Genomic DNA, 13,683 nt, shown 5'->3' with positions numbered 1-13,683 from the left:
TCTCAATCTTCTCACACTCTAGCAGACACATCTCAACCTTCAAATCATAGCCTATCAAAGGTGAATTGTTATTTCTCTTTAGATCAGCGTTGTGTATGTACATCCAGCAGGTTTTCTAACCTGATTCAGCTCATCAAGGAGCTAATGAGCAGCTGATTAGTAGAATCAGGTGTTAGAGCAGGAATGGAACAAAAACCTGCACACTGGCCACCACTGGATTAGATGCCACTAAATTTCTCATGTTGATGTTTCCACCCAGTGAGGTTCTACTAAATGTTTTGTAGAAAATGGAGGGGTCTCTAAAAGGTACGTTGATGTCCCCCTGTCTCTCTCTCTCTCCATTCTGTCCCTCTCTGATTAAACAATGAACTTACCGGTACCTCGTCGAGTTCCAGGGGTTCGATCATGGGGGCCTCGTCGAGGCGCGGCGAGCGCAGGGGGGACGATGACAGCCTCTTCTCCCATTCGGTAAGGCCAGCCGAGTCGGCACCCGTCTCCAGGAACGATCTCTTGAGCTCACTGATGTTGGTCGTGTGTTTCAACAGCTCCTCCGGCGTGCCCACTGTGTCCTGAGGAGCAGGAAGAGAAGTAATCTTACTGATAATGATACACTACTGTTACTGTTAGGGTTAGTTACTGTTAGGGTTAGTTACTGTTAGGGTTAGTTACTGTTAGGGTCAGTTACTGTTAGGGTTAGTAACCGTTAGGGTTAGTAACGGTTAGGGTTAGTTACCGTTAGGGTTAGTAACGGTTAGGGTTAGTTACCGTTAGGGTTAGTAACCGTTAGGGTCAGTTACTGTTAGGGTTAGTAACCGTTAGGGTTAGTAACGGTTAGGGTTAGTTACCGTTAGGGTTAGTAACGGTTAGGGTTAGTTACCGTTAGGGTTAGTTACTGTTAGGGTTAGTTACTGTTATGGTTAGTTACTGTTAGGGTTAGTTACTGTTAGGGTTAGTAACGGTTAGGGTTAGTTACCGTTAGGGTTAGTTAATGTTAGGGTTAGTTACTGTTAGGGTTAGTTACCGTTAGGGTCAGTTACCGTTAGGGTTAGTTACTGTTAGGGTTAGTTACCGTTAGGGTTAGTAACCGTTAGGGTTAGTTACTGTTAGGGTTAGGGTTAGTTACTGTTAGGGTTAGTAACCGTTAGGGTTAGGGTTAGATACTGTTAGGGTTAGTTACTGTTAGGGTTAGTAACCATTAGGGTTAGTTACTGTTAGGGTTAGTTACCGTTAGGGTTAGTAACCGTTAGGGTTAGGGTTAGTTACTGTTAGGGTTAGTTACTGTTAGGGTTAGTTACTGTTAGGGTTAGTTACTGTTAGGGTCAGTTACCGTTAGGGTTAGTTACTGTTAGGGTTAGTTACCGTTAGGGTTAGTTACTGTTAGGATTAGTTACCGTTAGGGTTAGTTACCGTTAGGGTTAGTTACTGTTAGGGTCAGTTACCGTTAGGGTTAGTTACCGTTAGGGTTAGTTACCGTTAGGGTCAGTTACTGTTAGGGTTAGTTACTGTTAGGGTTAGTTACCGTTAGGGTTAGTTACTGTTAGGGTTAGTTACCGTTAGGGTTAGTTACCGTTAGGGTTAGTTACTGTTAGGGTTAGTTACCGTTAGGATTAGTTACTGTTAGGGTTAGTTACTGTTAGGGTTAGTTACTGTTAGGATTAGTTACTGTTAGGGTTAGTTACTGTTAGGGTTAGTTACTGTTAGGATTAGTTACTGTTAGGGTTAGTTACTGTTAGGGTTAGTTACTGTTAGGGTTAGTTACCGTTAGGGTTAGTTACTGTTAGGGTTAGTTACTGTTAGTTACTGTTAGGATTAGTTACTGTTAGGGTTTAGATGTTACATGTGTATGGATGTCAAGTCAATATAGCAGTGTTGTGTTATGTTGATTCAGATTGTGCAATATGTTTTATGTTCATGAATTTAAAAAAATACTGAAAATAAAATTCCATGGAAAACAAGAATGCCACTGGACGCTAAAGCGCAAGCTAAAAACCAACAAATGAATGAGATAGTGAATGCAATAGAAAATCAACTGTGTTTTGTGAGACAAATTACACATCTGAATCTTTGGGAGAGCAGCTTGTGTGCTGCTATTCAAGTAGCATGGCTAAGTATCACCGTGGTGACAGATTGACAAATGTAATGTCCTTTACTTTGATGCATGTTTGTATTATGTTCACAGCTGCAGTATAATGAGCTGAATATATAATGTCATAATCTATCCGAAACAGACCTTCTTTTCAAATGAATTATCTGCATTTTGCAGCGAATCCTGACTTTCACTTAAGTAACATTTTCACTTAGTCTCCCATTGACATCAATGCATGACTAAATGGAAGTTAGGATTTGCCCCTTTTTAAGGAAGCATTCATAGATATCAATATAACTCAACATCCTCTTACTCTCTATCTAGCAATAACTTCCACCTGGCATATGCTGTTAATCCAGTATGTATTACATCAATAAAACAAAATCTCCAAATAAAAGTTAGCATGTTAGTGAATAAACATCAGACAACATTAGTTCAAAACAACATGGTATCATTAGTTAAAAATACCTGTTACAAACCCCTCATGTTGATCTGTTATAACAGCTACCTGTTACAAACCCCTCATGTTGTCTGTTATAACAGCTACCTGTTACAAACCCCTCATGTTGTCTGTTATAACAGCTACCTGTTACAAACCCCTCATGTTGTCTGTTATAACAGCTACCTGTTACAAATGCCTCATGTTGTCTGTTATAACAGCTACCTGTTACAAACCCCTCATGTTGTCTGTTATAACAGCTACCTGTTACAAACCCCTCATGTTGCTGTTATAACAGCTACCTGTTACAAACCCCTCATGTTGTCTGTTATAACAGCTACCTGTTACAAACCCCTCATGTTGATCTGTTATAACAGCTACCTGTTACAAATGCCTCATGTTGTCTGTTATAACAGCTACCTGTTACAAACCCTCATGTTGTCTGTTATAACAGCTACCTGTTGCAAACCCCTCATGTTGTCTGTTATAACAGCTACCTGTTACAAACCCCTCATGTTGTCTGTTATAACAGCTACCTGTTACAAACCCCTCATGTTGTCTGTTATAACAGCTACCTGTTACAAACCCCTCATGTTGTCTGTTATAACAGCTACATGTTACAAACCCCTCATGTTGTCTGTTATAACAGCTACCTGTTACAAATGCCTCATGTTGTCTGTTATAACAGCTACCTGTTACAAACCCCTCATGTTGCTGTTATAACTACCTGTTACAAACCCCTCATGTTGATCTGTTATAACAGCTACCTGTTACAAACCCCTCATGTTGTCTGTTATAATAGCTACCTGTTACAAACCCCTCATGTTGCTGTTATAACTACCTGTTACAAACCCCTCATGTTGATCTGTTATAACAGCTACCTGTTACAAACCCCTCATGTTGATCTGTTATAACAGCTGCCTGTTACAAACCCCTCATGTTGTCTGTTATAACAGCTGCCTGTTACAAACCCCTCATGTTGTCTGTCATAACAGCTACCTGTTACAAACCCCTCATGTTGTCTGTCATAACAGCTACCTGTTACACACCCCTCATGTTGTCTGTTATAACAGCTGCCTGTTACAAACCCCTCATGTTGTCTGTTATAACAGCTACCTGTTACAAACCCCTCATGTTGATGACATAAAAAATGGTAAATCCACTGTTACTGTCCAAACCAAGTCCCCACCATGCACTAGCCTGCTGTTCCATACAATGCCAACCTCTAACATCAGCACACTATGTCTGACAAACACATTCTCCTGCTTTATTCACCTTATGAGACTGTTCTGGAAAGAAAATGACAGTCCATTAGATTTTATTACATGTCAAATCTATATCTCCTCGTCGATTGCAGCTGTTGATTGTGCAGCCTTCAGTGATTTTGAATCCCAGGCTCACAGGTTTTGGGTGAAATGGTCGTTTGACCAGCTGTGGATGAAATGAGTGGTAATGAGTGTTAAGATGCCATACTTTAGTTAGTATACCTGTGTCTTTAACTCGGACTCATCCTCCTGGTCCGACTGGCAGCATGGGAAGCACAGAGAGGGAGTATCGAAACCGGAATACAACACACGTTATAGCTTACGAGAGCAATTAGCAAATAACATCAGATATTGTTGAAATAGAAATGTGAAACCAAAGAAACGTAAGATTTCTACAAAAGGAGATGAGAGTTGAGGTGACTAGTGACTACCCATGTTTACAAACCTCCGTGGCTGTCAGTTCACCATCGACACCAGTGTCAGTCAGTTCAGTCTGTTTAGTAGTAACACAACAGCATGAGGAGAAAGAGAACCGTGGCTGTTACGGTTGAGTATAGCATTTCCCAGAACTCATATTTACCTAAACATTAGCTATTAGGAAAAGTGGTTGAACAAAGTAGTGACAGTAAACTATTTACGGGGTAAAGAAAAACTCAACAGGAAATGCATTAAAACATATTCAGATGACCTATGTCAACATAATATCATTAAACTGCATTACAGATGACTCCCCCAGCTTGAGGTCACTCTCCCACCGTATAAATGTTCATCACGAATGCAATTAACGTTAGTAGTTTGACCTCTGTATTCTACTAAGAACCCTTATCCTAGGTAACTAGTAAGTACAGACATTACATCTGCCAAAGTTCATTCAGGTTAAGCTCCTTGTCATCAATTTGTTCACTTAAAAAAAGCCATTTTTATTTCTCCATTTCAAATAGTCTGGCCCTGCCTTTCGCTGAGTGTTTTGGCACTGATCTGAACTTGCCGCTCTGCCAGAGTATTGAAGGTTCAGGTCAGTTCTCCATTAGTGACTTATCAGGGACCTGCCTACCTGATAGAGAGAGTGGCAGAGCGTGAAAGCACAGGGCGGCATCCCCAGACAATGAGATTTGTGCTACTTCGCTACCCTAGAAGGAGAAAGGCCATCTGGCTCTAGTCTGTCTGACAGAATAGCTCTGGCTGGCGCTAGCTACTTTCTACTCTTGGCTCCGGCAATAAACATCTGTCAATTTTCAGAGAGGAATCTGGGTACTCAGAGGAATGTATTATAGAATGCTCTCAGGGGTGGGCAAAGGACCGAGATATTTGATTGGGTGTGGAGAACTATACCTTGGTGTCGTGTCGAATGGGAGAGGTTGGACTTGGTAGAGAGATCTCGGTGGCTTTCGTGGTCTCATCCTCCTCCACCTCCTCCACCTCCACCTCTACTTCCACCTCTACTTCCACCTCTACCTCCACCTTTACTTCCACCTCTTCCTCTGCCTTCCTCTCCTCCACCCTTTTCTCCGGTGTCACGGTGGTGATGAGGTCGCTCATGGCGATGCCCTTCGCCCTTCCGTATAGGTCCGAGCCCATCTCTGAAGCATGCACATAGACGCACATGCACGCACACGCACGGACACAAGCACGCACATACCCACACACACATACACACAGAGATCATTTTCCATTTAGGGAATTGTCATTTTCCTTTAACGGAGGCAATATTGCAGGTCAGCGGGTTGGAGAGGTAATGCTAATGAGCTACAGTCTGTATCCGCATAGTCATCACAGCCATTGACTCAGGAGATACAGGAGATATTAAATCCCATTCTTGTTGATAATAACAAATAATAACATATTATCAACATCTGAGCTTTTCTATCAGATATGATCTGTAATTAAAGCAATATTCTGAAATCATTGTGTGGTTTGAAATGACAAAGCTAGCCCTGAGCATTTCATATACAAAAGTATGTGGACACCACCACAGCATACAATGACATTCTAGACAATTATGTGCTTCCAACTTTGTGGCAACAGTTTGGAGAAGGCCCTTTCCTGTTTCAAGATGACAATTCCCCGCGCACCAAGCGAGGTCCATACAGAAATGGTTTGTCGAGATCGGTGTGGAAGAATTTGACTGGCATGCACAGAGCCCTGACCTTAACCTTTGAGATAAATTGGAACGCCAACTGCTAGCCATGTCTAATCGCCCAACATCAGTTGCCGACCTCACTAATGTTCTTGTGGCTGAATGGAAGCAAGTCCCTGCAGCAATGTTCCAACATCTAGTGGAAAGCCTTCCCAGAGGAAAGTTATAGCAGCAAAGGGGGGACCAACTCCATATTAATGCCCATGATTTTGAAATGAGATGTTTGATGAGCAGGTGTCCACATATTTTAGTCTTATATAGATCATGTAGTGTAGCTGCTCATAGAATCTTATCAGCAGTATGATATTATACAACAATATCATCAAGAGTTTCAGGTAAAACAGTAAGCAACTAGTGAAATACCAGGGTCCACATTTAGGAGGAGAAAAGGGGTTTTCTGATTTGCTATCAGTTTCCATGCAGAGGTTTTTCTGATTGGTTGACAACTCTCCTCATAAATGCTCGCTATTAACATCTTCTTGGACTGGAATGCTAAATCCCTGATAACCTGTCATGTTTAAGCTTCTCGATACGCAGGCCTTACAAACATTCTTTAACTTACCGCAGCTTTGGAATTTTCCCCATTGACTGGAAATCAAAGGCTCAAACTACTTGTTAAAGGCTCCTTTCACATACTGAAATATCAATTTTAAAAACTACTGCATCAGGGTCAGGAAATCCAAAGGTATTGGATGTGCTGTTAACTGACACATAAAACGATGCTTCGTCGTTGCTATGAGTCAGTTACAGATGAGATAATGGAATGCATCCCTGTTGTGGACCCAAACACAGCTAAGAAGCTGTATTCTATCATTCAGCCAAGAAAAACACATATCCTAACCAATATTAACTGTATCTAGGTTAACTTGTACCATCTCCCTACATCTGTGACGGCACAGAATGCACTCTGACTCCATGTTACGAGCTGGGAGAAAAAGTGAGTAAATGTCAAGTCTCCTTATAGATACGGGCCACATTAACCAATAGCGGCCAAGCTAACACAACAAGGCGTTTTTTGTTTCCTCCATATTTTTTTGAAACAAACAACTGCAAGTGAACAGCTGTGAAGCGAAGGCCATGGTGCATTCACATGCTAGGCAGGGAGCTCCCCCAATCAGCACGGGAGCATGCAAGCCTGGTCAGCACTGAGGGGGGAGTCTCTAAAAAGGGCCCAAAATACAAAACAAAATGGCCCTCGTCAAAAAATAGGAAAAGGGAAGAAGCATAAATGTGATAATTAACTAGCAGGCATAGCTAGCAGGGCTACATCTACTGTTAGCATGTACAGAGACACACAGTGCATGATATCTACCTGTTGGTTTAGCGATGTTAAAACTAGCAGGTGGTTCAATTCTCGGGGATACAGACTGGGGGGTATTCCTTTTGGGTGAACTCCTTTTGGGTGAACTCCTTTCGGGTGAACTCCTTTTGGGTGAACTCCTTTTGGGTGAACTCCTATTGGGTGAACTCCTATTGGGTGAACTCCTATTGGGTGAACTCCTTTTGGGTGAACTCCTATTGGGTGAACTCCTATTGGGTGAACTCCTTTTGGGTGAACTCCTTTTGGGTGTACTCTGCGGAGCTGAGGAGGATTGCATAGAAATTCAATATTAACATGATGATCAAATCTGAGCATTAGGGAGTCAGCTGAGCACTTGAGTGAATATTGTTGGTTTATATTATAATTATGTAGAGATATTGACACTAGATTTGAATACATGAATGTTAAAGGATGTGTAAGTTGTGTCTGATTCACAGTGTTATGGAAAGCCTCAGACTAAGAGATGGAGTTGAGTCTTACAGTGCTAGAGGATGGATACACTTTCGGATGGGAGGAGAACCAACCGTCAGACACTGAACTGGCTCCCATCAATGAGGAGTTGAGACATAAATATCAATGTTGGCTTTTCGGTCCAATGATAATGACGAGTCTGAATCTAATACGGGCCCCGATGAGACTCATATTAAATTGGCACCACACCCAATTGGCAGAGTCTCTCTGCCACATCAGTTAGCTAGTGAAATTCCGCCAAAAGAGCTCGAGATGAGACATCAGCTGGGAACGCCAGCTACAACAACATTTACATTCAAATGGACCAGTTTTCATCCACAGTTCTGATACGATAGTGACGACCCATGCCGGCAATCAAGACAAAGACAGCTGGCTCACAGAGCTCTGGAAGGGGCATAAATAAAATTAAAAAACAAATTCTCCAATTAATCAGTGAACGGGACTAAACAGGGGAGTACTGGGGGTTACAGGGGAGGACGGGGAGAACAGGTGGGAACGGGAGAACGGGTGGGAACAGGGGGTTACAGGAGAGAACAGGGGGTTACATGGGAGAACAGGGAGAATGGGGGAAAACAGGAGAGAACAGGGGAGAACATGGGAGAACAGGGAGAATGGGGGAAAACAGGAGAGAACAGGGGAGAACATGGGAGAACAGGGCTTTACAGGGGAGAACATAGAGAATGGGGGAGAACAGGGGGTTACAGGAGAGAACAGAGAGAATGGGGGAGAACAGGGGGTTACATGGGAGAACAGGGAGAATGGGGGAGAACAGGAGAGAACCGGGGAAAACAAGGGGTTACATGGGAGAACAGGGCTTTACAGGGGAGAACAGTGAGAATGGGGAGAACAGGGCTTTACAGGGGAGAACAGGGGAGAACAGGGGAGAACAGGGCTTTACAGGGGAGAACAGGGAGAATGGGGAGAACAGGGCTTTACAGGGGAGAACAGGGGAGAACAGGGGGTTACAGGGGAGAACAGGGGAGAACAGGGAGAATGGGGAGAACAGGAGAGAACAGGGGAGAACAGGGGGTTATAGGGGAGAACAGGGGAGAACAGGGCTTTACAGGGGAGAACAGGGAGAATGGGGAGAACAGGGGGTTACAGGGGAGAACAGGGGAGAACAGGGCTTTACAGGGGAGAACAGGGAGAATGGGGAGAACAGGGGGTTACAGGGGAGAACAGGGGAGAACAGGGCTTTACAGGGGAGAACAGGGAGAATGGGGGAGAACAGGGGGTTACAGGGGAGAACAGGGGAGAACAGGGAGAATGGGGAGAACAGGGGAGAACAGGGAGAATCGGGAGAACAGGAGAGAACAGGGGAGAACAGGGGGTTATAGGGGAGAACAGAGAGAATGGGGGAGAACAGGGGGTTACATGGGAGAACAGGGAGAATGGGGAGAACAGGAGAGAACAGGGGAGAACAGGGAGAATGGGGAGAACAGGAGAGAACAGGGGAGAACAAGGGGTTACATGAGAGAACAGGGGAGAACGGGTGAGGACAGCGGAGAACGGGTGGGAACAAGGAGAATGGGGAGAACGGGTGAGAACGGTTGGGAACAGGGGAGAACGGGGGAGAACAGGGGAGAACAGGGGAGAACAGGGCTTTACAGGGGAGAACAGGGAGAATGGGGAGAACAGGGCTTTACAGGGGAGAACAGGGGAGAACAGGGGGTTACAGGGGAGAACAGGGGAGAACAGGGAGAATGGGGAGAACAGGAGAGAACAGGGGAGAACAGGGGGTTATAGGGGAGAACAGGGGAGAACAGGGCTTTACAGGGGAGAACAGGGAGAATGGGGAGAACAGGGGGTTACAGGGGAGAACAGGGGAGAACAGGGCTTTACAGGGGAGAACAGGGAGAATGGGGAGAACAGGGGGTTACAGGGGAGAACAGGGGAGAACAGGGCTTTACAGGGGAGAACAGGGAGAATGGGGGAGAACAGGGGGTTACAGGGGAGAACAGGGGAGAACAGGGAGAATGGGGAGAACAGGGGAGAACAGGGAGAATCGGGAGAACAGGAGAGAACAGGGAGAACAGGGGGTTATAGGGGAGAACAGAGAGAATGGGGGAGAACAGGGGGTTACATGGGAGAACAGGGAGAATGGGGAGAACAGGAGAGAACAGGGGAGAACAGGGAGAATGGGGAGAACAGGAGAGAACAGGGGAGAACAAGGGGTTACATGAGAGAACAGGGGAGAACGGGTGAGGACAGCGGAGAACGGGTGGGAACAAGGAGAATGGGGAGAACGGGTGAGAACGGTTGGGAACAGGGGAGAACGGGTGAAAACAGGGGAGAACGGGTGAGAACAGGGGAGAACGGGTGGGAACAGGGGAGAACGGGTGAGAACAGGGGAGAACGGGTGAGAACAGGGGAGAACGGGTGAGAACAGGGGAGAACGGGTGAAAACAGGGGAGAACGGATGAGAACAGGGGAGAACGGGTGAAAACAGGGGAGAACGGATGAGAACAGGGGACAACGGGTGAGAACAAAAGCAGAGGGTGCGTTGCCGAGCGAAGATGTCAAAATAACACAATGGGGGCGTCTGATAAATTCCTGTGGCGAGTATCCATTCCCTCTTCGTACACAGCCGCTGTCACTATGAGCCATCTAACTGCGGCTACCTCTGTGAGCTGGCCTGAAAAATAAAGGACCTTACCCATGGTCTGGGACTGGTTGATAAAGACAGGGGAGAGGGGGACAGCCCTGGGTACTTTGAGGGGATGAAAAGGCGATGTGAGTGCAGAGCAGCGAGGATAAAACAATGGCTACAAGCTGTAATGAGTCTGAGCGACATACTGAGGCTTTAGCGACTTCACAGCACGGCTGCTTAGGGAGTTTCATGCTTTCATGTAGACTGGGAAACGGTGACGCTATCAAGCAAACGGCCCCATTCAAGACAAACGGTGAACAAAATGGCTCTGTGGAGAATATCAAGTTGCATTGTTCTAGGGAAAGTATACAAAATACCAATTCCCTATTCACGCCAGTGGCACTTGTCAGCCAATGACAGGTCTGGAAGGACCTGAGTGAATGTCAATGGTTGTGAAGACCAAATCAAGTGTGATTGATTGACAGATGTCACAAGGTGTGCAGTGGTATGGCCATTATGACAGATGGGTTCATTGATTGATTGGTGCCTGAGCTGTATGGTCAAATGTACTGTCCTCTTGACACCCTATCAGCTGAATTCAACAGCTTAAGAGATAGTAACTTCAAAATAGTCTGGACATAGAGACAGAGGGGGAGAAGGACAACATGATTTTCTTGTTCATTTAGGTTGAGTCGTTTTTGGTTGATGTCCTGTACCTAGCTTTATGGTGGCGCACTCAATGCTTTCAGGCTAACTTTCCCAACACAAACTCTATGGGAAGAAATGTGACGCAATCCTCTTTCATTTCTAAGAGAAATGTTGATGGAACTACGAACCTCCGTCCAGGCTGCGCGACATGATGTAGCGCTTGCTGGTGGAGCGCTCGAAGCGGGGCGCCGGACGGACGATCTGGGAGCTGGCTCGTCGCGTCTGGGCCTGGGTTCTCCCACTGTATCGGAACTTAGAGCCCAGATTTAGGAACTTCTTGGGGGGAGTTTCTGGAGACACCAACCTAGAGGACAGGGAGGAATGGTGAGGTCAGGAGAACAAGGAGGAGGTCAAGAAAGCCACACTATTACAGCAGGGATAGGAAAATGATCCTGGAGGGAAGCAGGGCATGCAGGCTTTTACTCCAACCCAGCGTGAAGATAATCAAGACAATATACAATAGCTATAAATTTACTTTCAAAACCCTCCACTGAAATGGCAGATGTCTACACGTTGAGGTGGTGGCCCAGGTCTCACCTGAAAAAGGTGTGGTGCTCCACGCAGACTTTCCATAGTCTCTTGGCCGCCCGATGGTTGGGGAGCTTGAACCCGATGGTGCTTTCAAACTGCTCAAACTGACGGCAAAACGTACAGAAAACACACACACACACACGTCATTCTATGTGATGTCATTCTATGTGATGTCATTCTATGTGATGTCATTCTATGTGATGTCATTATATGTGATGTCATTCTATGTGATGTCATTATATGTGATGTCATTCTATGTGATGTCATTCTATGTGATGTCATTCTATGCAATGCCATTCTATGTGATGCCATTCTACATACATGAAACAGGATAGGGACACTTCTTTCATGTGAGGTGCTTTCATGTTAGGAGGGCCATGCTGACATGCTTACCTCTCCGGGGCGTATTTTGATGTAGAAATTATTCCTTTTATAGGAGATCTTGAGGACCTTGGGCCAGGCGAACCTGTTGATGCGCAGGCGGTCACGGTAGATCAGAAGACCGCTAGAGCACACGCCCAACATGATCTCAACACCCTCAGAATCCTGGGAAGGACCGGCAGGAACACACACCGTGGTCAACAACTTGACACTACTCAAACTACACTTTTTATTTGATTCTTTATTGCAAGATTCCTGAAACATCTGCAAACTGGTATAATAAAAAAAACAGGGAACTTTGGGAAAGTTTCTGGAATGTTGCAACTCAAACTAGTTTCACATTGAGGTAGCCTGGGTGTCAGTCAGTTTGGGCTTGACTCAACGCACTTTTTGGATGTTGTCCTCAGTTTACTGTGGGCAGGGCTAGTCAACTCCATGCCTAAAGGGCCAAAGTGCTCCTGCTTCTCTTTACTACCTAGTAGTTCATTGAATGATGAATGTTACTAATTGACCCAGAGAGTCCAGAGGTGTTTCGGCCCTCCGGGCCTGGTGTTAAACGGTCCTGTTCTACAGTATGTCCACTCTTTACTAGACTCCTATACCAAGTGGAAATAAGAGAGCATCCTCTTTTATTTCTTATTTCTCATGTTTTTTATTCGTGTTTTTTAATATACTTTTAAAAATATTGTTGGGTAGGGCAAGTTCAGCATTTAACTGTTTTTGTGCATGTGACAAATAAAATGTGTACATGATAACAGGAAAGTAGTTGACTAATGCCAAAACAAACTGAAAACCAGGCAAAAAAAGGTTTCTTGATTGTAAAAAAAAAAAAAATTGGTTCACAATATCCAGACACCACCACTTTCTCCTACAGCCTAAGACAACTGGCGATAAGGCAAGCCATTTACAAAGCATTTCTCAATGACGGATTCAAATTAGCTTTGTAATTTAAATAAAATGAAATCATCATGAGAGCTGTTGTAATGTCGACGGACATATTTCACCGAAACCAAGAGACAAGAAATGGACTTACATTAACAGAAACCAATTATTTATCCTAAAACGATCTATTTTCACAACTCCCACTTTCACTAGTGATATATCTGGCTTTATAGCCAGGAGCAGGTCTTGGGCTCTTTCTCAATTGCATTAAAAAATCTGTCCTCTCCTCTTCTCATTCATTGCACTGATCTGAAAGAAGTGACCAGGTGAAAGAAGTGACCAGGTGAAAGAAGTGACCAGGTGAAAGAAGTGACCAGGTGAAAGAAGTGACCAGGTGAAAGAAGTGACCAGGTGAAAGATCCGACCAGGTGAAAGAAGTGACCAGGTGAAAGAAGTGACCAGGTGAAAGAAGTGACCAGGTGAAAGAAGTGACCAGGTGAAAGCCAGTCTAATGATGATCTTCCACCATCTAGTTTTTACCTGTCACGTTCCAATCAGTGCAGATGAAGTTAAGGAGACGAGGGGAGCACAGATTTCGAAGAGAATTTAAAGAGCACACTGATGTACTTGTCTTAGCTATGTAAATGTGTACTGAACAAAAATATAAATGCAACATGCAACAATTTTAAAAGATTTTAATGAGTTACAGTTCATAGAAGGCAATCAGTCAACTGAAATTCATTAGGCCCTAATCTATACATTTCACATGACTGGGCAGGGACGCAGCCATGTGTGGGCCTGTGAGGGCATAGGCCCACCCACTTTAGAGCCAGGCCCAGCCATTCAGAATGACCCCCCCCCCCCCCCCCCCC

General features: G+C 44.7%; 1 protein-coding gene across 8 annotated transcripts in view; it reads right to left on the bottom strand.

Annotated features, from left to right (window-relative positions):
* The window catches only part of LOC109909803 (protein 4.1), a 120,285-nt gene that overhangs the window by 39,730 nt on the left and 66,872 nt on the right, over positions 1-13,683 (bottom strand). For 5 of the 8 annotated variants that reach the window (XM_031796765.1, XM_031796764.1, XM_031796767.1 and 2 more), the window contains 8 exons: positions 11,942-12,094; positions 11,555-11,652; positions 11,146-11,321; positions 7,240-7,509; positions 5,123-5,370; positions 4,236-4,283; positions 4,013-4,048; positions 375-569 (listed from right to left, as the gene is read on the bottom strand). In XM_031796765.1, coding sequence (XP_031652625.1) covers positions 375-569; positions 4,013-4,048; positions 4,236-4,283; positions 5,123-5,370; positions 7,240-7,509; positions 11,146-11,321; positions 11,555-11,652; positions 11,942-12,094 — 1,224 coding nt within the window. The remainder of the gene's footprint in view (positions 1-374; positions 570-4,012; positions 4,049-4,235; positions 4,284-5,122; positions 5,371-7,239; positions 7,510-11,145; positions 11,322-11,554; positions 11,653-11,941; positions 12,095-13,683) is intronic. The other 3 variants (XM_031796768.1, XM_031796769.1, XM_031796771.1) reach the window with 1 other exon arrangement.

Source organism: Oncorhynchus kisutch, linkage group LG18 (assembly GCF_002021735.2).
Source record: "Oncorhynchus kisutch isolate 150728-3 linkage group LG18, Okis_V2, whole genome shotgun sequence".
In the NCBI taxonomy this organism is placed as follows: Eukaryota; Metazoa; Chordata; class Actinopteri; order Salmoniformes; family Salmonidae; genus Oncorhynchus; species Oncorhynchus kisutch.
Note: the sequence above shows the minus strand (reverse complement) of the source record. Positions and strands in the feature narration are given on the sequence as shown.